A 25126-nucleotide genomic window follows, 5' to 3' on the forward strand; every position below is an offset into this window, starting at 1 on the left:
GCTTAAGAAATATAGTCTTCCATTACAGAGTAAGGTTCATCAATAAGAATTAAAAGAAGCAGCGAGAATGTTTCTCTTCATTAGAAGAATATTCCAGAATCAAAAGGACTAGTAATGCACAGAAATGCATTCACAGACAAGTTTCATTAGGCATAAAAAAATACCATATAGGTCACACATAAGGTAACTCCATTTTCTTTACAATGTGGCACCAGCTTTAGGTAGTATTCTAGAAAGCAATTTTTGAAGTTCTAATAATACAATCTTGAATAGATGCCAGTGAAGCTACTATTAAGCAATTACATTAATGTACAAACACACAGCCCATTGATATCACAGTTATTTTTTTTTATATTTCCTAAAGACTTCTTCCCATATTTTTTTCCTAAATGTACTTATTAAAAATTACCTAAGAGTACAGAAGCAGTAATACTGTCATCAATCCATTTACCAAAATAAAATCAGTTTCCTTCAAACACTGATGCTTCTTCACCAATGGAAAGTAATTACATTTGTTTTTCTAACCAAAGTGCCATCAGTCTTCTAGAATTAGAATGGTCACTTCCGCAAACTGTTTTACCATCATCCTGAAATAGTTGCCTTATTATACTTACTTGTCATTTATACCAGATTTTTTTCTAATTCTTCCTAGAAAATGATACACGTGTTGTAATTATTTCTATCCTTATCATATACATTGACATCAAACAAATCTAGGTTCTTTTTTCAAGTAGATGAAAAAATTGTCTGGATCTTTAAGCCAAATGTTTTGTCCCAATTTGTACAGACATCTTAGTGACAGCACTAAAGACTTTTAAGATCTCTAACAGACAAGGAGGCACTTACTCTTCTCCCTAACTGTCATTTAGCAAAACCTAAACACTAACAACCAGCAAAAGGGGTGGTCAGTAGCTGGAAAAAGTAGACTAGATTTCCATTAAACACTGCTGATAAATACATCAAAACAATCTTGCCCACAACAGAGCTGAAGAAAAGGAAATCCAGCCCGTACCCTGCCAAATGAAGCTACAGAATCAAAGCTGCAGTAACAAACCTTGTTTGCTAAGCCATGTAAGAAACAAAACCGCTGCACTCAGTGGTAGCTTTTCACATCCACATATATCAGACAGTTATCTTTAACCACTAGGGAAAACAACTTCAGCAGAAGGTTTAAGAGAAGGTACTTTATAATTATTCTTGACTGAGTAGTGGCATGCACCAATTTCAGTATGCTCAAAAGTAAGTCTGAATTTTACACGTGTGGAGAGTTTACTATTTAAGAAGAGTTAGGACTAGCAGATATAAATACTGACTATATCAACAAAACTCAGCTTTATGAGCAATACCTTTAAAAACATAATTATGTAATGCACCATTAAAAACTTATACTAAGTCTTGGGACCCAATAGATGAAGTTTAAATTTGATCTAGTAATACTTAACATAATGAAGCGCTGAGTCCCAGAATTAATTAGAAACCACTGCTAAGCTGTAATTTTTGCTAACTACTTTACAACTGTACTTTTACTTACAACTACTTTAACCGAGACTTTTTCTTATGTTTGCTATCAAGAGTCATCTGCTGCTTTTGGCTTGTTAAGTGGTAACTGAAAACAAAGGAGAAATCCAATTTTATCAGTGTAATATCCATGTGGACAATACAAAAAATGTTGAACAGCTGTTATTTCTGAAATGTCTGTAAAGCTGCAATCTGTAATAAAGATGATAAATCTTGCATGTAATTTTGACACCAAAAATTAGTATGCATATGAAAAGAATTAAATACTTGTTAAAAAAAAAAAAAAAACCAAAACCAAAACTAGCAGTTGAAGTTCCTCGCAGGCCAAAAATATATAGTGAAGCAAAACATTACTAGTAGCCCAATTTTTACATAATAAAACTTCCATGATCAAAAAACTGTGAAATAACTCAGAACAAAAAATAATCAATTACAAAACATATTTATCCTGATTTAAAGAATGGCAAATAACACCAGATGACGTCATTTGACATTAAGATGACAGATGTGGAGTATATATATGTATGTATATATAATGTTTGTTTTTCAAATGTACAGAAACAAAAAAACCCACTTCATTTCACTTCAGATATGAAGGCAAAAGCAGTTTTACTGTAGAAACATATCAATTTTGCCAAAACTTTGAACTTCAGCCCAAGTAAGTGTATTTGGAGCAATGAAAAGCTAAGATCATCATAGCATTCACCTGGGATGTGAAAGAGTCTGAAGTCTCTGCCCAGACCAAACCAGGGAAAGGATAATAATCTGTTCTGCCATAACCAGTGCTCTGATCATGGGTGGTAGTTGCTCCACTTCTATATGTGAACATTACAGTGTTTGTTGTAGCAGATGTTTACTAATTCTGCTGCCTAGCTGCAGCAGATCAAAACTGTTCCAACATATTGTGAAACAAAAAACTTCAATACCTTACAGTTTCCCAAGAAATGGAAGTCTACTTTCTGGTTATTAACTAGCAGCCATAATGAAAACCCTGGGAAAGCTAAGGAATGCTACTCACCTAGCGTCTGTAGCGTCAAAATTTAAACAATAAATTTTCAAAATTTCTCGACATACTGACTTCATTTTTTCTCTTGTTATCAAAAGTTGCAATATTTACTGCCAACAGAAAAACTGATTTGGTTGGATTAACATCACTTTTTAAACAATCAAATGTTATACACACTTTATGATCATTCAGAATTGTGGATTATCAAAAACATCCATGCAAGCAGATCTAATTAATTTAAACAAAGGAAAAATATGTACTTGCAGTTCTAGACCACACTTTCAGAGGCTTTTGCTCTCCAGTTTCAAGTAACTTTATGATAGTCATGCTAGGGATTCATACTTCCCTTAACATGTTGAAACTGAGGGAAAGTCTTCTCTACTGCATGGCTCTAACGGAATTTTTGTGTATTAAATCCAACCTACAGTAAAAAAGGCACTTGATAAAACACCTAAATGCACTTTTGTCCAAATTTGTCTGAAAAGCTACAATATATAGAGCAAGAGTTCAGTTTTTAAAAACAGCTGTATTTTCATGTTTTTCCATGGTATTCTTTTATCTGTAACAGACAATTACCTCTTTAAATATATAATTTTAGGATTCTTAAAAATGCTGAGTACAACAATGGTTCAACTTATTACTGTCTGACTTCTTTTCCTATGCCGAAAGAATTATTGTTTAAAATTTTTAAAAGCATTATTTTTGTGACTCTTTAAAATGCATAGACATGCCGATACAAAGCTGCTGCTTGATATATCATTCCATTCTAGTATTACAAAGTTAAGCTGATGAGCAAGAAAAAGCTGTCCAATCCAACTTTCCTGTATGAATTGTTGGGAATTGCTGGTGCTGGAAGCAACCTAAGGGCTTGCTACAAGTGAATCTCCAAAGCAACATGAGGAGGTAATCTTTAAGATCTTTCTAAAAGTACCCCAGTTGTGTAAATGGTGTGTCAACCACCTGCCCCTTTGACTGGAAAATACGTTGAAGAAAATAAAACAATTTTTAAACACTTTGCTTAAAACGCATGCTGCCTTTCCTTAATATTCACAAAAATCCTGAATTTCGGATCATTACAATACTCCTGAGAGACCCTTTTCAAGTGAAATTCATTAAATCCTCATGTTTGTTACTCTGTCAATAGCTTATTTTTTATGTCCTTGTCAATAAAATGAAATTGCAAACACTTTAAAATGCTAACATTAAAACAATCGTTCTGAAATTTATACCACTGAGAGAAGCAGGAAGAGAGACCTAATTCTTGCCTTGGCTGCATCTGTTCCTCCGTCTCACTGGGAGGGTAATTTTTTGCCAGTCAAACAGAATATCTGCATAAGTTAACTACATCTACATATACTCTGAACCATGATCTTTACAATAAGATGATGAAAACTTGAATTTTAAGGTAAAGTGTAGATTTGCAAAAGCAAATGCTGTGAGATCACAGTATTCGAAATCTATTATTCAATTCCTAATTGGACTAACAGTTTAGAATAAACACATTAATCAATTCACACATCATAAATTCAGAACAGTATCTTCATTTAGTAAAGGGAGAGTAATAAAGTACAAGATTTCTCATAATGAACTTTTATACCAGACAGCAACAGATCAGAGTAAGTGGCCAAATTAAAATGCAAAAACCTTTTACTACACTGTAAAGCATATGGAGATGACACTATTACTTTTAAGCAAGAGAAATTTTATTCTCTGCCATAAACATCACAGTAAAGTAAAAAACAAATAGAGGGGATGGAAAAGACACAGCAGGAAAAATGTAGAACTTCCCTCATTTAATTCACAGAAACTAAGCCAAGGGCAACAGCTGGCAAGTGTACAACCTACAAGTACGGCACATGCTATGGTAGGCACCAGACATTTTCTTTAGACACGCTGAAATCAGTATATCAAGAAACTGACACCACAGTTTGGGGTGTTCTGCTATTACAAGATCTTACCACAGAAATGTTTATCCAAAATGACAGATTAGTGCCTAAAGATTTTTTTAATAAAAATAAATGAGAATTATCTCCACACAGAAGTAAACAGTCCAAAAAGCAACTGTACTACTCCAAATTCAGTAAGAAAGATTTTTTTCCCTAGCAATGTAAAATTTTTTTTTTGAAGGGGTGGGGAGTGGCACACAGGAATAGGTTAATATGTGAAATGAGAACAAATTTTTATTTCATGGACTTATTAATTAATTACAGGTTGTTTAGACATAAAAGATGAAGACGAAGTATGAGAGTGGGTATTGCATTAGCATTACACGTATGCTACTTATGTAGTTTCTATTAAGAGAGATTTATAGACTTCTGTCATTTTGAACCAGTTATTTGCTCCACAAAGTTTACAGAATTTTGGACGTGTGTCTGCATAGCAAAGATAGTTTTTGGACAAGTAATGCAGGCCATGCACGTGACACTAATATCACATAGCAAAGAGATGAACTGAAAAGGAAAACTGAACTTCTAGCAAGCTCAAAACTTGACAGTAAGGCAAGTGTTTATCAAGGGTCCGGAACTCTAGGTTTGGACATGAATCACCCTCTAACTCTTGCCCATATTCCTGTGTTCCACATGAGTCCTGGCAGAGTTACTTCAAGATGAGTAATCACTCCTCTCTTCCCAAAGACAGCCTCACTTAACAGTTCGTTAATGCAAGCGGGCAAACCAAAAGGAATCCAAATCATGACTGAAAAGACAATCACTGTGCTAGGTAGTCAAAATGAAAAGGCACTAGTACTCAGATGCACGAGTAACAGAGCAGCATGCACAGTGATAAGCTACCTTGGCTAGGATGCCATAATTATGATGGCATGCAGCCACTAAATGATAGCAACTGGAAAGCTTACCTTCATGTAAAGGGGACCCAGTATCACATGGGATCTGCCCTTTGACCAGTAGCTAGCAGGAGAGCAAGGGCCCCCTGCAAGAATGGAGCCTTGGTGTTCAGAAGTAGGCTCGACTCAAGGGCAGCATTTTCACTACATTCACATTTCACTACATTCAGCTACTGAATAACTTCATATTAAATACACAGTTGGCAACCACAGAAAAACCTTTGAGTCTCCTGAAGGGTTCTGTGGTAGACAGAAACTTCTACTTCAGCAGGGCGCAAAGGCACAAGCCAAGAGTGTAAGACCCTTCCCGCTGAAGTAAAACAGTTTCTGTAACAGTCAACCAGGAGACAGAAAATAAGGTTTTCAGGGAAAGAATATCAAATCACCAATATCATCATTATGTAGGTCCCTGGGTGGGACACCAGTACGGTGTGAAAGAAGTGCACTTCCAAGTAAGTACAGTACTATAGAAAAGCAGTGAAAACATACCAATTCATAATACAACTTGAAATTGCATTCAAAAACTATGAAGAAAAAAAAAAAACACCCTGGGGTATTCCAGCAGCTTTGTTTGGTCATTTCAGGCTAAAAGGCATCTTGGGTTTCAGATTCTAGGGAAAAGACAACTGCAAAGTATCAAAATCAGTTCCCATCAATGGGCATATTATTCTTCCCAACTGCAGGAAAACACAGAGAAACTGATGCAGTGATGTTTACATCCAATTCATAAGCAAGAGCCTCTTCATTCAATACTGTGCTAGAAACTACCCTGTGCTGAAAAACTCAGCTCAAATACTATAAAAAAAAAAAAAAGATTTCAGGACACAGCATGGTGTCTCCAGCTACAGCAATCTACCTGCTAAAGGAAATCTGCAAAACCAAAAACATATTCATGGATTCCAAACAAGACTCACTTATTACTGTAACACTCTTTTCAAACTACACAGCAGCTGTGTATAGGGATACAAAAGACTTCTTACATTATAGCCTATATCTATGATCAGGGCAGAATTATGAGGTTCAGATAAAAGCCAGTGATATTTAAGAGGAAACCTTGACTCTATTAACATTAAAAAAACCCCAATTCATAAGGTTGCAAGCACTGTTTATATGATTAGACAGTAATTACTATTTCAGATACTTCTCAAATCTTACTTGGAAGTCACCTGAGTTGAACGACTGCGCCAACAGGAACAAAAACTAATTGTTGCATTACATTTTGGTTTTGACTGTAACTTCTTTATGATAGTCTGTGTCTTCATTTCTTATTCATGCATCCAGAAGTAATACAATGAGCCAATGACCACTGCGCAGGAGTGCAGAAATCTTCAAGTTATTGAACATGTATATAAAAGATCACTGAATCAAATTAAAGCTTCAAAGGTTCCAATTTTTTAATAAAATTTTGATTTGCTGCAAGCAATTATTCAAACAAATTACTGAAAAAAGCTCTGATTTAAAATAGTACCTGTTCATACTTGTCGTTACAGAATAGCAAAGTACAAAAAAAAACACAAAAAAATGTTCTTTTCTAATTAAAATTATATTCCTGTATTTACAAACTGATAGACATACCCCGCAATGACACATACACATAAAATGTCAAGTAAATTTCCAAATTGCATTTGTGAGAAAACAGAAGTTCACTTTCAACCATTTCATCCCATTTCACCACTGAAATCACTTTCAACCATGTGTGAAAAATTAACCAACGTCCTTAGCCAGTTAGCTTGTACAGACTGTAGGACTTGTCAAAGTAAATGAGCGATTTAAATCTTCTGAATTAATCTAATTTTACTTTGTTGCAATAACAACAAAAAAACCCCATGTACACACTGTACTCTCTGTATTAGTGGGACTATAGGGAATCTTTGCCTGTAACACTTTAAAAGAAGAATGGCAGCAATTATTTTTAGACAGATTTGAACTACAAAAACCTAAGTGACTTTTGAACTACACAACCATTTTCCTGTGGAGGAAAGTCAGCTATAACCTTGCCTTTTGTAGGGACAAAGGTTTAGTAAACTAAACAAAATGAGGAAGTGATCTTTTGGTGATTTTTAAGGCACTTCTCTGGAATAAAAAACAAATTTCCCATTATTTTATTCTATAACGGAAGAAGATGATTCTTCTATCACTGTCATTCTGCATTTTAAAATTACTAACTGTACAATCATTAAATAAACCTTACAGAAGAATTTTCAGGGAGCTCCACAGCTTTAGGTTTTAGATGCTTTGACTGTATATAACGTTTGGGAGATTCTCAAATAGGTATTTTGATGATAGTTACGAAGACACTTTCCTCCTCTTTATTAATGCTCATGAGTTAGTATTAGACTGTGATGGGGGGGGCGGGAATCTATCAGGATTCTTTCAAGCTAACTTTTAGTAGCTTACTGCATCTCAAACCCAACATATTCTGCATACTTTCCAAAACCTTCATGAACAGAGGAAGGAATTCTGCAAGCATACCAAGATACCTCGATTTAGGAGTCTGATACTTGTTACAGTCAATTAAGGTCTAACTAATGCCTTCAAAGGCACCTAGAGTGTGTGATTCAGCTCATCATAAATTAAGTCAACTAAATTGCTCTCTAAGCTCCATTGGCAGTACTGATTAGCAATTCAAAGGACCACAGTGAGTTCAGGAGTTGATGTACTTGTTGACACTTAACCTGAACTTGAGAACACAAGTTCCATCCGCAGTTTCCTAACTGACGTTAAGCAAAGAACTGAACCACAGCTCTGAAAAATACTGTTTTGAAACAATTTTCAGTACAGTATGAGAAAACAGAAGGGGAGTAGGGGATTACAAAAAGCAATTCCTATCTAAAAAGGTATGCTAAAAGCCTCCAAAAAATTTTTAAATTATTATGAGAGCTATATGAATTAGATAAATGCCTTTTATGCTTTTGTAGACTGAAAGCCTAGATTCTTTAAGGACCAAAGTAGATTATCTCATTTTCCTGGGAAACCTTGTAGAAAAGTGAAACCCTAAAAAGGCACACCACATCAAAAATAATAGATAAACAAGAAAACCAACCTTATTAATGAAGAAAAAACAGGCTTTGTTTTTCAACAAAATATGCATGTCTGTGTCAGTATCTACTCTGCCTTCCATCTCAGAAGAAAGAGCAACAACACACAATACAGCCTCACCTTCCATGCAAGGCTGTTAAAATTCCATATATTCACCTCAGAATTATTCTGTTTCTTTACACCAGACTTCCTACATTTGTAATGTATATAGACTAGATTACAAAGCATTTAGCAAAATGATTTTGATCTGAGTATGTTTTAACTTTAAAATTTCTCTGTTTCAAACTGTCAGAGAAAATTATGATAAAGTTCAAGGCTAGCTATTTTCACTTATAATTAAGCACAATGGACAATTCCTTTCTCTCTTCCTCCCCATCTCTCTGCCTTTTTAGCACAACAGAAATATAGGCAGAAGACACTTTCCTTTTATAAGACCTCCTATTCTCATGATCTTATGTTACGAAATCAAATTTGTACACTGAAATAGGCCAAGACAAAAATACATTTGAAATCCTAAAATCCTGAAATTACAATCCATAGCTCCAGTATTTGCACACTGTAATTCATCTTACAGGTATCTGCAGACCATATCTTGTCCCATAGTTGCGTATATTTGCTTTGCTAAAGTAGAAGATGGATCTTCACCCCTAAAAAAGATCCATGTGTTATTACAAAAAATTACCTGACAGATTTCAAAGGCTTAATTTCTTTTTGAAGTCAAAACTTTAGTAAAAGCAAAACATATGCTTTCCTCATGCAGTAAGAGGGTAGTTGTATTACCTTCATGCACTGTTATTCCACAGTTGTCACACTGGATTATTTCATCAGCATCTTCACTGTTATCTCCAAGACAAACGCAACAAATCAAAATATGGTCCATTTTCTGGGAACTCCAATTTTGAGACTTCTCAAGGATCAACGAGTCCTAATATTGAAAAACGAAGACATATGGATTATGGCAGGAATTTCAATTTTATTTAAAACAAACAAAAGATTTGTTATTTGTTTAATTTTGAACAAACAAACAAAAAAGATGGAAAATTATTTTCACAAGACTAAAAGCTTTTTCGTTGTCAAAACATTTGAACACTTCATACACAAACACAAAAGCTGGGAAGAAGGATGGATACAATCTGATCTTAATATACCTAGAGAGCTGTTAAGATACAAAGGTCAGAGAAGGGTCTTATTTCTTCAGAGAGAAACATGTATACCTTTACACCAATTATGTTCTACAAAAAGGAACAAATGCACACACCTAAGAAATCATTTAAAAAGAAAAAAAAAGTAACCTTCAAATGCCCCAGTATTCAGAAAAGTTGTTTCTTTTTGTTAAAATCTGTACCTTCCAAAAAACAGTCACATGAATCTGAAAAATCTGAAAATAAACAGCTAGCTACAAACCTGACAAGTATTCGCTTATGTAAAATATAATAAACTATCAACTCAGTTCTACTTTGTTTTAATGCAAATTTATACAGCTCTATGCAAAACCATACAATTTTAAAGCTGTAAATTTATTTTCTTCTGATTCTATGCAGGAGTAAAGATCTGAACACTGCTATGTTGAACTAAAACATTTTACAAGAATGTGGATTTTAACAGAGAATTTCTCTAAGGAAAATCAGAGAAATGCTTCACAAACAAAATAAACCTGTATGTAAATTTTAATTTTTTCATAAACACCATTTAGGCTTCTTAGTATTTTTATTGTGAGGTACAGCCACTGCCTCTTCTGCAAAGTTTCACAGCTTCTGTACGCTTTCCTTTATTTTTATACTAAAACACTGAGCTTGAACTACCTTCAATGTTGACAAGAATTGGGAATAGGGAAGTCTGAAATTAGGCACACGAGTAAAAAATAATAGTTGCAGGATAAAGAAATAGTAGTAGTTTCACAGCAGAGGCTGACAGTTTAAGCCTAAATGGCATCCATCAAAATATCAGAGATCTGAGAATATTCCAAAACTTCTGTGGTATCCTACCAGTAAAAAAAAAAAAAAAAAGTGGAAGATGCCTTCTCAAACATTTTTCTTACTCCAACCCCCATTTATGACATAAAATATAGCAACAATACTGTGCCTGTGTAGCCTAAGCAGATACAAGGTATCATGAATCCTATCTGAATAGGTATTCTTCCTCAAGGATCTTAAATTCTCACACTCATCTATGCAATTATTTCACGATAGCCTCTCAATCTCATAGAGTCAGTCTCCGCAAAAATTCCCAGTGAATCATTAATGAAGTCTCTTAGTACTTTAGGTTTACCTGGGCAGGTATTTGTGAATCTTCGCTTCATTTTAAAGCAAGATAAAGTGGTAAAATTACCTTACCACCTAAAGTTCAGCTCAAATAGTTTACCTCAAGTAACAGAAGTGGGGGGTTTTTTTGACCTAGGAAAGGTCAAAACCATATTTCTCGCAGCTAGGAAGGGCTTCTGGATCTCCCATCCATTTTCTCTAAATGTAAGGAAACATGGTCTATTAAAAAAACCCTCATCTACAAAGAAAAGTGAAAGATCATACAGTCCACACAGTCATGCTTGCTTATAGGAAGGCCACTAATTATGAAAATTACATGATTCTCCCCTACTGAATTCAGACTGAGAGCATTTCTTCCAACATTCTCTTTTTAGGATAAAGCTGCAAAGCATTTTGAGGAAAGCAAGAAACTTGCACTTTGTTTTTACAAATATACTGTGGCCCATAATTACTCAAAATACCCACATTTAGCTTATCATTCACATTACAGATAGGGGGTACATACTGTCATTTTCCTAAATCTGGCAGATTAATTGTGCAGTGGCACAGGCTCTCAGACACATCTCACTACTCTACAGAAATGAGCTACAACCTCAAACTATTAGTTTAAATTAAATTAACAGAATTGCACTGTAATAACAACACTGAAATAACACTAGCTGCTTACACAGCGAGAACATATGCAAATACGGGGGGAAAAAAAAAAAAGGCAAGCAGTGATGGAAGGGCATCAAACTTGGATTTAATGTTACGATCCCCATCCATTATGTGAAGACAGCCAAGTCAAATAGAGCAGCAGAATAACTTAATTTTCTACGCAGACATGGAGAGGGGGTGATCTGGAACATATGCTGCTCTCCTCTGCTTAGTCCATGTAAGCACCTGAAAGACCCCATCCCAGAAGGTGACCCTACTTGTCTAAAGCATGGGAACTTCTATGTAGATATGGTAACTACTGCCAACTCCTGAACAAGTGCTGTTCCCAAATTTCTGTGGTGTTAATGAAGAAACTGAGCATTTGAATCTATATGCCTATATACTTATAACTTTAGGGGGAAATAAATAAACAAAATAACCACCTCACTAAGAATGAAAGAACCCCGTAAAGTCATAGCAAAACAGAAAAGCGCCATTTATCTACTAATGATGCTTGACCCTAGAAAAGAAAGCAAAGTTTGTCATCTGTGCTCAATACAGCAGGAAAGCACATTGTATTTCATTATAGCATGGGTTAAAATACTGTATATGCAGACCTCAAAATATTTTTGGCAAGTGTAGAAATATAAAACAAAAATCACACAGAAACAAAAACCAACCAACCCCTCCCAACACACCCCCCAGTATCCACTCACAAAAAGGAAAGTAAGAATGTGTATTAAGAACACTACTACATGTTCAGAGTTAATTACCTGAACATTCTTCATAAATTAATTATGCATTCAGACATCTGTTTTTTCCAAGAACTTAGCTTCTGCAGTATAATAAGGTTTTGCTAGACTTGTCTGCTAGACTGGATTTTACTATTTCTTTTTTATTATTTTAAAATATTGTAGTAGTGGAGAGTACACCGTTATAATACAGTTGGGTATGAATCTAAAAATTACACACTATAATCCAGTCTAAAAGATACTCACTGTTGCAAGACTTCTGTCAAAGACCTAGTCATAAACAGTACTTTGCTTTGCATGCAGTAAAGATAAATTATCAGTTACAAAATTACAATTTGAAGCTCCAATTTTCTTATTTTGATTTTATCTTTTGATCAATGTCCTAAATCCAAGACAAGAACAAACTCAGAGGTTCATGCATATTAAGAAGCTCTGCAAAAGATACATCAGTGATCTATCAATGGAAATTAGGGATATGTTCAAGAATATAGCCCTATGAAAGTAGACTCACATCTCCATTCTGATATGGGAAACAACTCTGAAAGAAAACTGCCTATCTCTATTTGAAGTTTTGATCATCAGTATTGGTAGAGCACTTACAGCTCCTGAGTCAAGAGAATATGAGTGACACCAGAATTACAGAGCTAGACAATGAAAGATGATGTCTATACAAATAGTAAAAAAGCCTCCAGAATTATGTTGGATCTTTTTTTACCCAATCACAGTTATTACTAGTAATTAAAACAGCACAGCTCATTCGCAGTCATACATATATATACCTCTATATCATACATAACAGTATCTGAAACAGAGACAACTGATTCTTCCTAATACTCTGTTCAGTTGTGTCATTTTACACATTAAAATAAAGATTAAATGGAACAGCAGAACTTTAAATATTGTCCTACCACTATCATTCATCAAATGTTATGCTGACATTGTAATTATGTCCTGAAAACTGAATGTACATTTTACAGCAACTCTTTTCAGTTTGTTCAAAATTTTACTACTGCAAGACATGAAGTCAACCATCCTGACAACCCAGTATCTTAATTTTTCCACCGGCATAACTTTAAAAGCAACTGTAATTGTGTGCAGGAAGAAATAGTCATGTCATTAAACACAACATATAATTTTCATTCTCTGCCATTATTTTAATATAATAATAATAGTTCCCAAATGCTTTTTAGTACTGTAAGAAATGACTTAATTTCTGAAAATTATAAGGAAACCCAAGATAAATTATCATGGTTATCATATCTGATTTTAAATCCAATGTGCATATTTCTTTACTTAGAATTTTTCTATCAGTGAACTCAGTGTTCAGACTTCGATGTTTGTCACAGAGAAGGTCTAGGATCAAGAATAACCTATCATTTAGCCATTTTATGAATATGTCACAGATGCTTTTAACTTTTAGAACATTACAGATATGCAACATTTACACTAAACCAGAACTAAAAGTCTTGCTAATACATGCTGATTTTCATAGTGGACCTCTAATTTCCTTTGGAACTAATCCAACCCCTCTAAAGCCAAGTCTCTCTATTGACTTTAGTAGCATTAGACTGGCCAGACAGTCCCAACAAGGTTACTTAATACACAGGTCTTATTTAGCATAATTTTGCTCCTTCGCTTATGCCTGTAAATAAAATTACATCCAATCAGTTTAACTTTTCAAATTCCCAGAACAGCTACTGGGCAGTAGTTCCATTTGTCAATACATATATTATAGAAAGTTGGTTGCACTACCTCATTACTCTTGCTTTGTGAAAGAGCCAGGCTATCATTTGTCAACTCCTCATCATCTGCATTATTCCTGTTAAGAACTTTACTCTTCTTCTTCTTGGATCCACCATCACTAGCCGTGCTGCTGTTATCTTCTTCATTACCTTCCTCATCATTGTCATCCTCATCACTTCCACTCCCATCATCATCATCCTCATTATCTCCATCACTCCCCTCTTTTCTCAGTGTGTTTTTTCCTTTTTTTTTCTCAGCAGTAGGCCGCCAGTCATTGTCATCTTCGCTGTCATAGTCATCCATATCATTTAGTTCTTCCATTGATACAAAATCCAGCAAAGGTCGGTTCCTGCGCAAATTCCATTTTTTTGGTTCATTTGTTTGCTCATCAGCCGGAGCATCAGGTTCAGCTGCTTTCTCTTTCTTCTTTTTTGGCTTGTCGTCTTCATCTTCTTGTTCTTTCTTTTCAGTTTTAACTACCTCTTTGTCTGTTGTCGGAATCTCTTCTTCAGTGGAGCTTTTTGGTTGTTGTTCCTCTACTTTCTCTTCTTCCTGTTCCTCCTCCAAGATATTTTCTTCTGATTCAGTACAGGAACCTTCACCACTGTCCTTTGATGCGTCTTCACTCCCATGACCACTTCCTTCAGAATCTGTTGAGCATATGAAAATTTAAAAAAAGTTCCGACACAAATGTACCCCCAAAAATAAAATCTGTTGAAGCAAGTTGTTAAACAAAAGTGATGCATGTTCCTCCCTCATAAGGTATTCCACCTATTTTTTCAGCTGATGTCCAAATACTGCTATTTTCAAGTGGTATGTTGAGAATCTGTTAAACATGAGTGTATTTTAAGATGAGGGAAAAAAGGTAAAATTTATTAAATGAACAGTAATTGTTCCTTTGAAGTGCAGCTCATTAACAATACACAGTAGCACATAATTTCCATGTGAAGTCACATCTTAAAGAGCATTCCAGTTTTTAATTTCTGGAGGCATTTTCTAGATCTTCAAAATAAAAGAGCTATCCAATAGAAGAGATATAAAATTACAAAATGAAGAGTTTACATAACAAGTACTAACAATAGTATGGATAAACCGACACCTTCCTTTTTAGTACAGGTTTGGTTTTCTGGGTTTGAGGGCTCTTATTTTTCCATGTTATTTTACTTATTAATCCCATGTAAGAGATGCCTCATTCAGTGTTGCAGCTGCACAACAATGCATAAATTCTACCCTTATACTACTCATATGGCATTGTTCTGTCTGTAGTCACTATTTCCATTAATTAACATAGGCCAATCTGTGCAACAGAAAAGAGCTTTTTATGAAAATTAAAAAAAAAAAATCACAAAAATAAGGCATCTGTACTATTGCGCACATGTAAAAAATATTGCAAAAGATGACAAGTGGCATTGTTAAATTTTATAAATATCATCCAATTGACTATCTTGCATCTTACATTCACCTACTTTTCATTTACAATATTATTTTTAATCAAGAAAAACTCAGAAAATATTTTTTTAAAATAAAAAAGAAAATAGAAAGTTGCTTGATCCTATTCAGGGATCAATTAGGCAATGGCTACAGTTTTCAGTTTGTTCAGACAAACTGAGAGTGTTGAGAGCGTTGGGGTTGTTCAGCCCTAAGAAAAGAAGGTTCCAAGGACATCTTACAGCAGTCTTTTGATATATAAAGGGGACTTACAAGAAAGAGAGACTTTTTACAAGGCCTGTAGTGACAGGAAAATAGGAACTAGCTTTAAACTGAAAGAAGGTAGGGTTTAGATTGGACATAAGGAAGAAATTTTTTATGATGAGGGTGATGAGACCCTGGAAAAGGTTGCCCAGAGAAGCTGTGGATGTCCCACTCCTGAAAGTGTTCAAAGCCAGGCTGGATGAGACTGAGTAACCTGGTCTAGTGGAAGGTGTCCCTGCACATGGCAGGGGGTTGGCCTAGATGATCTTTAAAAATCCCTTCTAACCCAAACCTTCCTCACAAACATTTTACAAGTGACTCTCATACTAGACATTTACATTATACATTAAAGGCAATATGTATGTTTAAAAGGAAAATGCATTTTTGTATTTCATTTCACAGGTTTTGAGTGCCAATGTGAACTACTTGTCTCTCTGAAAGTTACTTAATATTATCTTCTTTAGTTTTGTTTCCTCACTGTAACACCATACCATTCATTTGTTTGGATGTTCCAATTGTGCTGTTCCGTTTCTAAATATGCTTAGATTTTTTGTGAATTCATTTTTGGGTGTATCTTAGTCTGGGTATAGCTTGATCATTAACTGCACTCTAAATTACTAACAGTGAATCTTGTACATCAATACTACAACACTGAGGACACTCTAGTGGCTTTATGCCATGAAAACAATATAAAACAGAGAACAAATAAACATTACTTTGATTCACTTCCCTCCTTCACACTCTCTGCCTTCTACCTGCACATGATGATTCATGCTCTTTTCTGCATGCATGTACACACCAGAGATACCTATAGCAAGGGATATCCCTCTTCTGTCTGAATGCATCCACTGTAATAAGTACTTTCCTACAAAGAGCTGCTCTGTGATAACAGCTATTTTTGCAGGTGTTGTTCTGCCAGCTGCACTTTCAGTTAGGAAAAGGCTGTAGCATACAATTTTCTCCTTGAAAGAAATCCTTAAAGAATGGCTCTCTCAAACTGGCAACCATACCATATTATTCCCTATGGGAGAGAAGTCAGGCTACTCTCAGTGAAAGATGGGGCCAGATACACTATCAAATAGTGAAGAAAACAGAGTTCCAACGAGAACAAATAGGAGAGAAACAGTTCTGAGAAAGGCATCCCTTATTTCGGTACACCGTGTAACTTCAGCTCTACTACTGGGCACAACGGCAGATGGCAGTCAGATCTGAAGAGGGTAATCCTGAGAACCATCCAAGACAGAACATTATGCTCCAGAATTAACATAAGAGTAATAAAGAAACAAAAGTGACTCCTCATCTCCACCTCAGCTGTGGAGTCTTGTGTAATACATACTATGCACACAGCTTCAGAGGAAAGCTACTGAAATCACTACAGCAGTTAAAAAAATTCTCCAACAGTTTTGTAGGACCATTTTACAACCAACTTTAAACATGGTACCCTGTGATTTCTTTACCATGATTTATTTATTTTACATTCTAAGAAAAATCATGTATACAGAGAGTAAGTGCTACACTACATAAGCACACAGCCAACCACTCGCAGAAGATAGGCTGGTTCTTCAGTGCAGTATTTAGTTTAACAAGCAGCTCTGTAAAAAGTAGTTCTATTGCTTGTTTTTAAGTGAAATCTAAAGCGCTTGCCTCTTCCACTAACAAAGCCCAACAAACTTTTTGGAAAGTTGTTTTGATTTTTTTGCTGGTGTTCCCCCTGCCCTCACCCCTCCTCCCCCCTCCCCCCCCACATGAAAAACTGAACATGCAATACCGAACACAACTACCACATCTGAAGTTATGTCTACTAAATAATACTAAATAATAATGTTTGGTAATACATAGGCATAATTTGCAAAGTCATCCAGGCCACAGCGTGCTTTCACAATGCCTTCTTTTCGAGAGCGGTAACAAAAAACAGGCTACATGTGAGGTTAATTCTTGTGGAGGTTAAAGCCACTTGAGCACCACTCCCAGCCTCTTGTTCCCAACCACAAGACAGACAACAAATCTTTGACATGATGAGGTGAAATTACCCAGGTATCTCTGTTAAAACATCATGTTACACACTATATACAATCCTTCATCCTGGTTGCCTGCATCCTGACAAGGAAAGTGGAAAACACTGCAGGAAGTGTTTGTCAGCAAGAGCCACTGCCCATAAAGTTCCTTACCGCAGCTGCAGAATCAAAAAAATTCCTTTACCTATGTGCTATACCAAACACCTACGAGAGGTGTTAGGACCAGTACTGTTCAACAGTGGGACTGAGTGCACCCTCAGAAAGTTTGCTGATGACACCAAGCTGTGTGGTGCAGTTGTGATGCCTCCAATGTAGAAGGGATACAATCCAGAAGGGAAGTGTGGCCAGCAGGTCAAAGGAGGTGATTCTCTCTCTCTACTCTGCTCTTGTGAGACCCCACCTGCAGTACTGTGTCCAGCTCCGGGGACCTCCACACAAGAAGGATATCGACCAGTTGGAGCGAGTCCAGAGGAGGGCCATGAAGATGATCAGAGGGCCGGAGCACCTCTCCTGTGATGAAAGGCTGAGAGAATTGGGCTTGTTCAGCCTGGAGAAGAGAAGGCTCCAGGGAGACCTTATTGCAGCATTCCAGTACCTGAAGGGGGCCTACAAGGGAGCTGGGGGGGGACTTTTTACAAAGGCCTGTAGTAACAGGGCAAGGGGTAACAGGTGTAAATTGAAAGTGGGCAGATTTAGATTAGATATCAGGAAAAAAATCTTCACAGAAGAGGGTGGTGAGGCACTGGAACAGGTTGCCCGTGGATGCCCCATCCCTGGATGTCTTCAAGGCCAGGCTGGATGAGGCTTTGAGCAACCTGGTCTAGGGGAAAGGGGCCCCGCTTCACGGCAGAAGCGTTGAAACTAGATGATCTTTAAGGTCCCTTCCAACACAAACCATTCTATGATTCTATGAAAAGCAGCTGCACTTCCTATACAACTGATCTAGAAATTGCAAATAATTTTAAAGACTCCAAAATACCTTAAGGAAATACTGAAACTAACTTAAAAGTTCCGATATTAATAGCTGGATATAAAAATAAGGCAGGAAAACTTCAATCATATATGAAAAATATGAACTCTTAAACTGCCAAACGCAGCATTGTACAAATGGTAAATTCCTGATCACATTTGTCTATTAGACTAAAGTCACAGAGGTCCGTTATGCTAAGACCAATATAACTACACTGAAAGCAAGAATTGAAAAGGCTTAATATTTCACTTTCAACATAACTTCAAAAACCAGCATCTAACATCAGTTAGATGTACACCACTGGCTTCCTATGCTATTTTGCCAAATTGCTAGGCTGATGGCAATTCAACTTTGGTAATGTCAGCAGTTAAAAAGACCTGAACTGACCAAAGTAACAGAATTAAGAACATACAAAACAAAACTAACGTAAATTAAGGTATTACTGCTCTAAGGAGAGATTTTAATTTCTCAAATATTTTTTTTTAAAAAAGGTATGTAAACTCTGTATTAACTGCATATGTAAACTGGGCAGAGTAGGACATGAAACTGATCCATGATTACACCTGTTTCAGAAGTCAAGTATTTAGTTCAACAGGGAAAAAAAGATGAATATAATGTTGTTTAGTAAGCCATTTCCTCACTTCCGTAGTAGCAGTAAATATTACACCACATTTAGTAGATGTGTATTCAAGTTGTAAAGGCAACCTTTAGTTTTGAGTGCTAACTTTGATTTGAGTCATTAGAAGCTGCTTTATTTATGTTATAACACAGATGGTATCAGTTACCCTAGCTCCTGAATTTGCTAGACATTTCCCAGTTTCAGACACTGTCCTGAACAGGTTTTAACATTATCAAACTTCCCTTGTCTGGGATGAAGTACTGCATGCCCCATAGCTTCGCCCAGAAAAGCTACAGTCCTCGATAATCCTTAAAATTGGATTCTAATACAAATTATTGCACTGTGAGCTAGAGTAGATATTTGTCCCAGAAACCCCTATGAAATTCACATCTTGTATGAGGGAAGTGACATCTGGGAGACAGGTGGACACGTGTCTGGTGCATGCTAAGTCTAAGTCTTTGAGGCAATTTAACAAGTATATGTTCAAGAAACACCTGAAACATCCCATCCTCCATGAGCATGTCTACACTCTCAGAGGTGGCCAGGCTACAAACAGACCATCTCACCAAGCCAGAGTCAGTGAAGTGCAAGAAAAATCTTCTCCATGTGGCAGGAAATACACAAGAGAATGACATACAAACAAAAAAAGAAGAAATGCAAAAGTAAGTAAAGTACAACATTTAAATCCTGTTCAAGACTGACCGAACAAGCAGAACGACACTGTACCAATGAGCAAGGGTTCAATAAGGAACAGACCGACTGGAAAGATGAGGCACAAAGAGTCACAGGAGAGGGAAAACAGAACAAAAATTGTCATTCTATCAATAAATCCACACTGCCCAGACACTGGAATTCTAGATTTGTTACATTAGTCCTCTGCTGTCACCGAACACATGGTATGACAGAAAACTCAGTGTTTCCAAAGAAAATGCAAGTTCAAAATACCCGTCAGTCACTCTGAAGTGTTACTTCAAGTGGCAGGCATCTGTATGGATAAAGGATCTCATCTGGGATGAAGATAACCCAAGAGAACATAATGCTTGTATTTTCCATTTTCTGAATGGGAAAAAGCCCTTGTGAATTCCACCCTGAGGGACTACACATTACAGTTGAAAAGACCAGACTTGAAATGCTTGTAACCATTAAGATTAGTAAATTATCATGAAACTGCACAATGAACAGCTATTCCATAACTTCTCTTACCTTCACTGTCTACTGAAACACGCTACTTTTCTGCTGCATATAATTTAAGTTTATTCTGAAAATCAAAGGTATTAGTTTCTTCATCCACATTTCAATAGTGTTTATCATTACAGTATTTTGGGGCTTTGGAAACATTTCTGAATATTACAATATCCTGTACAGAAAAGCAAAAGTGGAATCTTAATTGTGATAAGAGGAAACGAATTACAGAAAGATAAATATGTTTGCAACTTTTTATTTCAAGATCATGTCACTGTTTTTTCAGAATATCCAATATATGCATTTATATAGATCATTACATGTTTAAAAAGAGCTCCTGCTGACCTCAATTGCAATAATTGTACATAATATTTATGCAAGTCAGGCTCCATGCTCAATACCAAAAATTCAAACATTTAGAGTAGCTGTCTCTAAAACTTGAGTTTAGGAGACTCATAGCAGAAGTAGGGACAGAAACCATTTCTTCAAGGCAGCATTCACCTATGCTCTTGTTAGCTACACCGAGATAGAGACCCAGTCCTTAAATTCACACATCATTCTCGTTCAGGGACTACATTACATTTCTCTGCATCATTTCAGTTTCAGTATACGAGCTGCTAAAACTGACCAACCTCACTGATGGGAGAGAAGAGTGGTAAATCCTTGCTTTGGAATCCTGCTGGGAACTACTTTACAACTACACACTGATTTCTGACATCATTGTATCTCCAGCTGCTCTCATTAAATAAAAAAGAAAAAAATTTCAAAGTATGCTCTAGTTAACTTAAAAGAAAACTTCAAGTAACTGATTTGTATAGTGAAACATGATTTTGTGTTGAGTATATTACAGTACCATCATTTCAAGTCACATATTTGCATGTTCTGAATCTAAAGGGACAGGATTTTTTGGCTAATCCCACATTAAGATTACACATTACATTCTTACTTAAGGAAGAATTTTTTCAAAATGTTTATAAAAAACAGAAAAATACAGTACTTCAACACATGGCATTACTACTTTCAATTACATAGAAACAGAGAAGCCATTAAAAGATTACTTCACTCAATATTAACATAATGAAAAGCCTACTGGCCTGAAAACTATTTACATTACGTAAATTTACAGGAATATAACAGTTCTAAGATCAGTTTCCCTAAAGAGATGCCAGAATGATAAAATCTCTAATGTCGAAAAGGCAGTAGCTACCTGTTGTTGTGACCTAAATCCAAAAGAAAATAAATTAATTATGCTGTGAGTAAAGGCCGTATCTTCTATGGATTTCTTTTTGGTGGAGAGGGAGGTTAGGTGATTAGAAATACCTTCTGTAAGAAAAAAATTTACCAAAGCATCAGGACTCTGAATGCAAAAATTCAAAAATGCCAATTCCTTCCTAAAAGCACTCAATACCAACTTCTCTAATCCTTATTGCATCTCATATTCCCAGAAATTTGATAGAACAGTGAATACGTGTAAAAGGTTAAATGTTCAGGGCTCAGTCCTCCTAGACTTGCATGGTATCATCTACTCACACATACCATTTTACATCGTAAAGCTCATATATATAGATACAACATATTCAACAGGGAGTAAACAACTTCCGAATTCTTTAAATTCGGTATTTGAACCATCCTTTAACATTTAACTTCCAAATTTGTTTTGTTTTAATACCGATAGATGCATTTCTGTATCAAATAATTGGTTTCACATTGCAGAGCTGTGTAATTACCATACTTACAGGATTTTTCTGAGTGCATGAGTGGAATTCATGGTTATTTTCAATGCAGAAAGACTGCTTCTTCCTTTTGTTACATTTAGTTCCCTTTATAAGCAAACTACTCAACAAAATTCTGAATTCAAACAAATACTAAATATTGATTTGCAACAGGCTGCATATGGACAGACCCCTACGGTCATTGAAACAAGAAGAAGAGCAACAGCCCTGAGCGTACTAGAGAAATACACATTATGTTTTGAAGGCTGAATCTACGGTGGAAAAAAAACCCAAACCTGTTTTCTATTAGGAACAATCCAAAATTTGTCTAGTAAGGCTGCTATTGTGCGTACACACATATTCTTCTTATATACAGATAATATATATATATCTTTGAAATGATAAGTTTTTATATATGTGGATGTTGAAAAGAAGTCCCTTTATCTCAGCACTTCTTCCATCCACATCTAAATGGACTGGGTACAACCAAATTTAAGGCTATGTTATACCAGCTTCATTTTAAATCAGCACAGATGTTCTGTTTCAAATATCCTGCAACTATTCATTTAACTTGTGTTATACATAAGAAGTATTAATTTTTTCTACCAACTTAAGAGATCACATGTTTATTAACTTTCTACACACCGTCGTCTCTAAACCCTCACAACTCCTTTTGCATTGAAAATCTTTGAATAAAGTGTAAAATGTCAAACTCTGTTGCTGTTTCTGTGTTTTCACTAATGTTTTTAAATTAAACAGAACATTAATTTCTACCACAAGCACATGTTCTGAGATGTTAAAACAAAGTTATAGGAGATATATGAATACAAAACAGTAATTAGAGAAACATTTTATAAATAGAACTTGGGTATTTCTCATATGCTTGTTTCAATTCAGTGTCACTTTTTTAAAGGAAAACCCATCCAACTTCCTCAAAATGAAATTTAGATTGAAAAACTCTTAAGTTTACACGCTGACACCCTCCCCCACCCGTAAGTACATAAGATAACCTAAAAGTCAAAGAGGTTATCAATTACAAATGAATCCTCTGCATTTAGAGTTGCGTCAGGAAGCTGTATTCATTATTTCTAATTAATTATTGTCTTTTAATCAAATAATATACTGCTCTGAATCATGTGTCCATCTCCCACGCCCCATTTCCAATTCTTCCTTTCCTTTAAATCCTGCCTACACTACTGTTCCAGAATAAGATGATTTTCTCTGTGAACTAAATACCACTTGCTGCATGGCAAATTGTCTTCCCAAAACAGCAGTGACTAACTCAAAAGAAAGGATCAAAAAATCCCCAAAACAAGATTAAGAAAGTAAATGAAACAAGACTTCCAAAATCTTTGCATGAAATTGGTAAGACAACATCAGTTTTACTCTCTTAAGTCATTGCAGCCTGCTTCTACCAGACCAACCATGGGGAGTATGTCTAAGCTTGGGGGGAGGGCAGGGAAAAGAGGAGCATTAGCGCATATCTTCAAACTTGCACTGATAAATGACTATTAAGCATTTTTAAGTTCAGTAATAAGAAGGAGATTGCCAATGTTAAAAAATGAGTCTTTAAATGGAGATGAGGAATACTTTTGCAATATATATTCACATGAAAACACAGATCAGCGTCCCCAGTACAGAAATAACAAAGTGAAGCTTTTTGACAAGATGTCATAATGCTTCCCTTACAGCTTACACATCCTGCATCTCTTATTTCCCTGAGCATATGCCACAGAACATCCAATGTGCAGTTTATCCACAAACATGGTCCTGCCCCTTCTTTCCCTTCCCTCCAATATACTTTCATTTTTTCATTTTATTTTGGCATCTTGTTTACTTTCAGTTTCTGTGGATGCTCACTGCAGACACAGGAATCAGCACACAGAAAAGACTGCAGAACAAAAACACTCTGAGGCAAGGACTTCCTTCTAGTATAAAATGCACACACCTTTCTGCATAGCTATCTGAATGGACACCTTAAGTTGGTCTAAAAAACGGGCACCTTAAGTTAGTCCTGTAAAAAACAATGAAAACCTGAACAAATTATCTTTCTGCATAAGGTTTTCACTCACCAAGTGGAATTAACCTTGAGAAATAGACAAGTTCTTAAGTCTGCAACAAACTATTATCCAGACTGATTCAAAGCATCATGGCTTTAGAACATTCTTATTTCAATACCAAATGCAGTGATGAAGAAATAAAGAGCAATAAATGTAGCTAAGGCAGTCAGCACAGAAGCTACTCAAATCTTTCTGACAAAACCATTCAGTTTTCTGTTGAGAAAACATTAATTGCAACTTAAGTACTGTATGAATATTTTGTTGAATAAGCTGTTTTATATCCACAGAATAAGAACTTCCAGTTATCCAATCGAGTCACTGACCTTCAAGTGGCTCCAAGTCCCAACAGTTCACTCATACCATTCTGTTTCCCATATAAATGAGCAACCATAAAACAAAAATTAGGTAATTCTGAACAGAAGAGTTGAGGAAGCATATTTACCTGACGCATCTCCAACTTTAAAATCACTGTCATCAGAGCTATCATAATCTAAAGCTTCCAGCAGTGAAGCTGCCAAAGGCTTCACTTGTCTCCTCTTCGAACTGCGGTCCACTGAAGGAAAAAAAAACCCCACAGTATTTTTACTAGGTGGCATGATGAGAACTCAGCATCGTTAAAGATACTTAAATTAAAAGGAAAGGCAGAACGGCCGTGGCAGGCAGGGGCAGTCTCTGCCACACCGCCCGAAGAGCAGCCGGCAGACGCAGACAGCACCGGGGTCCCGGACACATTCATTCCCACAAGTGAGGGAGGGATCAGCGGCACGCACACGGGGAAGTGTTCACCCACAAGTAAGCGGCCAGGAGCAGCCTGCCCGGCGGAGCAGTGGTGCTCCCTCCAGGCGCCGGGATACAGCACGGCACCGTACTGGCCAGAGGGGGGGCGGCTGTGCGGACACTGGGGTCGCCTGAGGCCCCCGGAGCCATCAGCACCTCCAGATGTAACGCTCTGGCGTGAGCCATCACTGCCAGCGACGAGAGGCATAGGAAAAGGGCCGCCGGAGCCGTGGGGCGCTGACGGACCGCGATGCGCCCTCCCGCCCGCAGAAAGGGTTGGAGGCACTCCGCGGGCATCCCGC

General features: G+C 36.3%; 1 protein-coding gene across 1 annotated transcript in view; it reads right to left on the minus strand.

Moving 5' to 3' along the window:
* The window catches only part of PHF14 (PHD finger protein 14), a 67962-nt gene extending 42930 nt beyond the window's left edge, over nucleotides 1-25032 (minus strand). The window contains exons 1-4 of the mRNA XM_010154957.1: nucleotides 24672-25032; nucleotides 24490-24600; nucleotides 13807-14447; nucleotides 9186-9330 (exon numbers count right to left, since the gene is read on the minus strand). Of these exons, the coding sequence (XP_010153259.1) occupies nucleotides 9186-9330; nucleotides 13807-14447; nucleotides 24490-24600; nucleotides 24672-25032 (1258 nt within the window). The remainder of the gene's footprint in view (nucleotides 1-9185; nucleotides 9331-13806; nucleotides 14448-24489; nucleotides 24601-24671) is intronic.
* Nucleotides 25033-25126: the final 94 nt, after the last annotated feature.

The sequence above is a fragment of the Eurypyga helias genome, unplaced genomic scaffold (genome assembly GCF_000690775.1).
Source record: "Eurypyga helias isolate BGI_N326 unplaced genomic scaffold, ASM69077v1 scaffold18387, whole genome shotgun sequence".
Taxonomy (NCBI): domain Eukaryota; kingdom Metazoa; phylum Chordata; class Aves; order Eurypygiformes; family Eurypygidae; genus Eurypyga; species Eurypyga helias.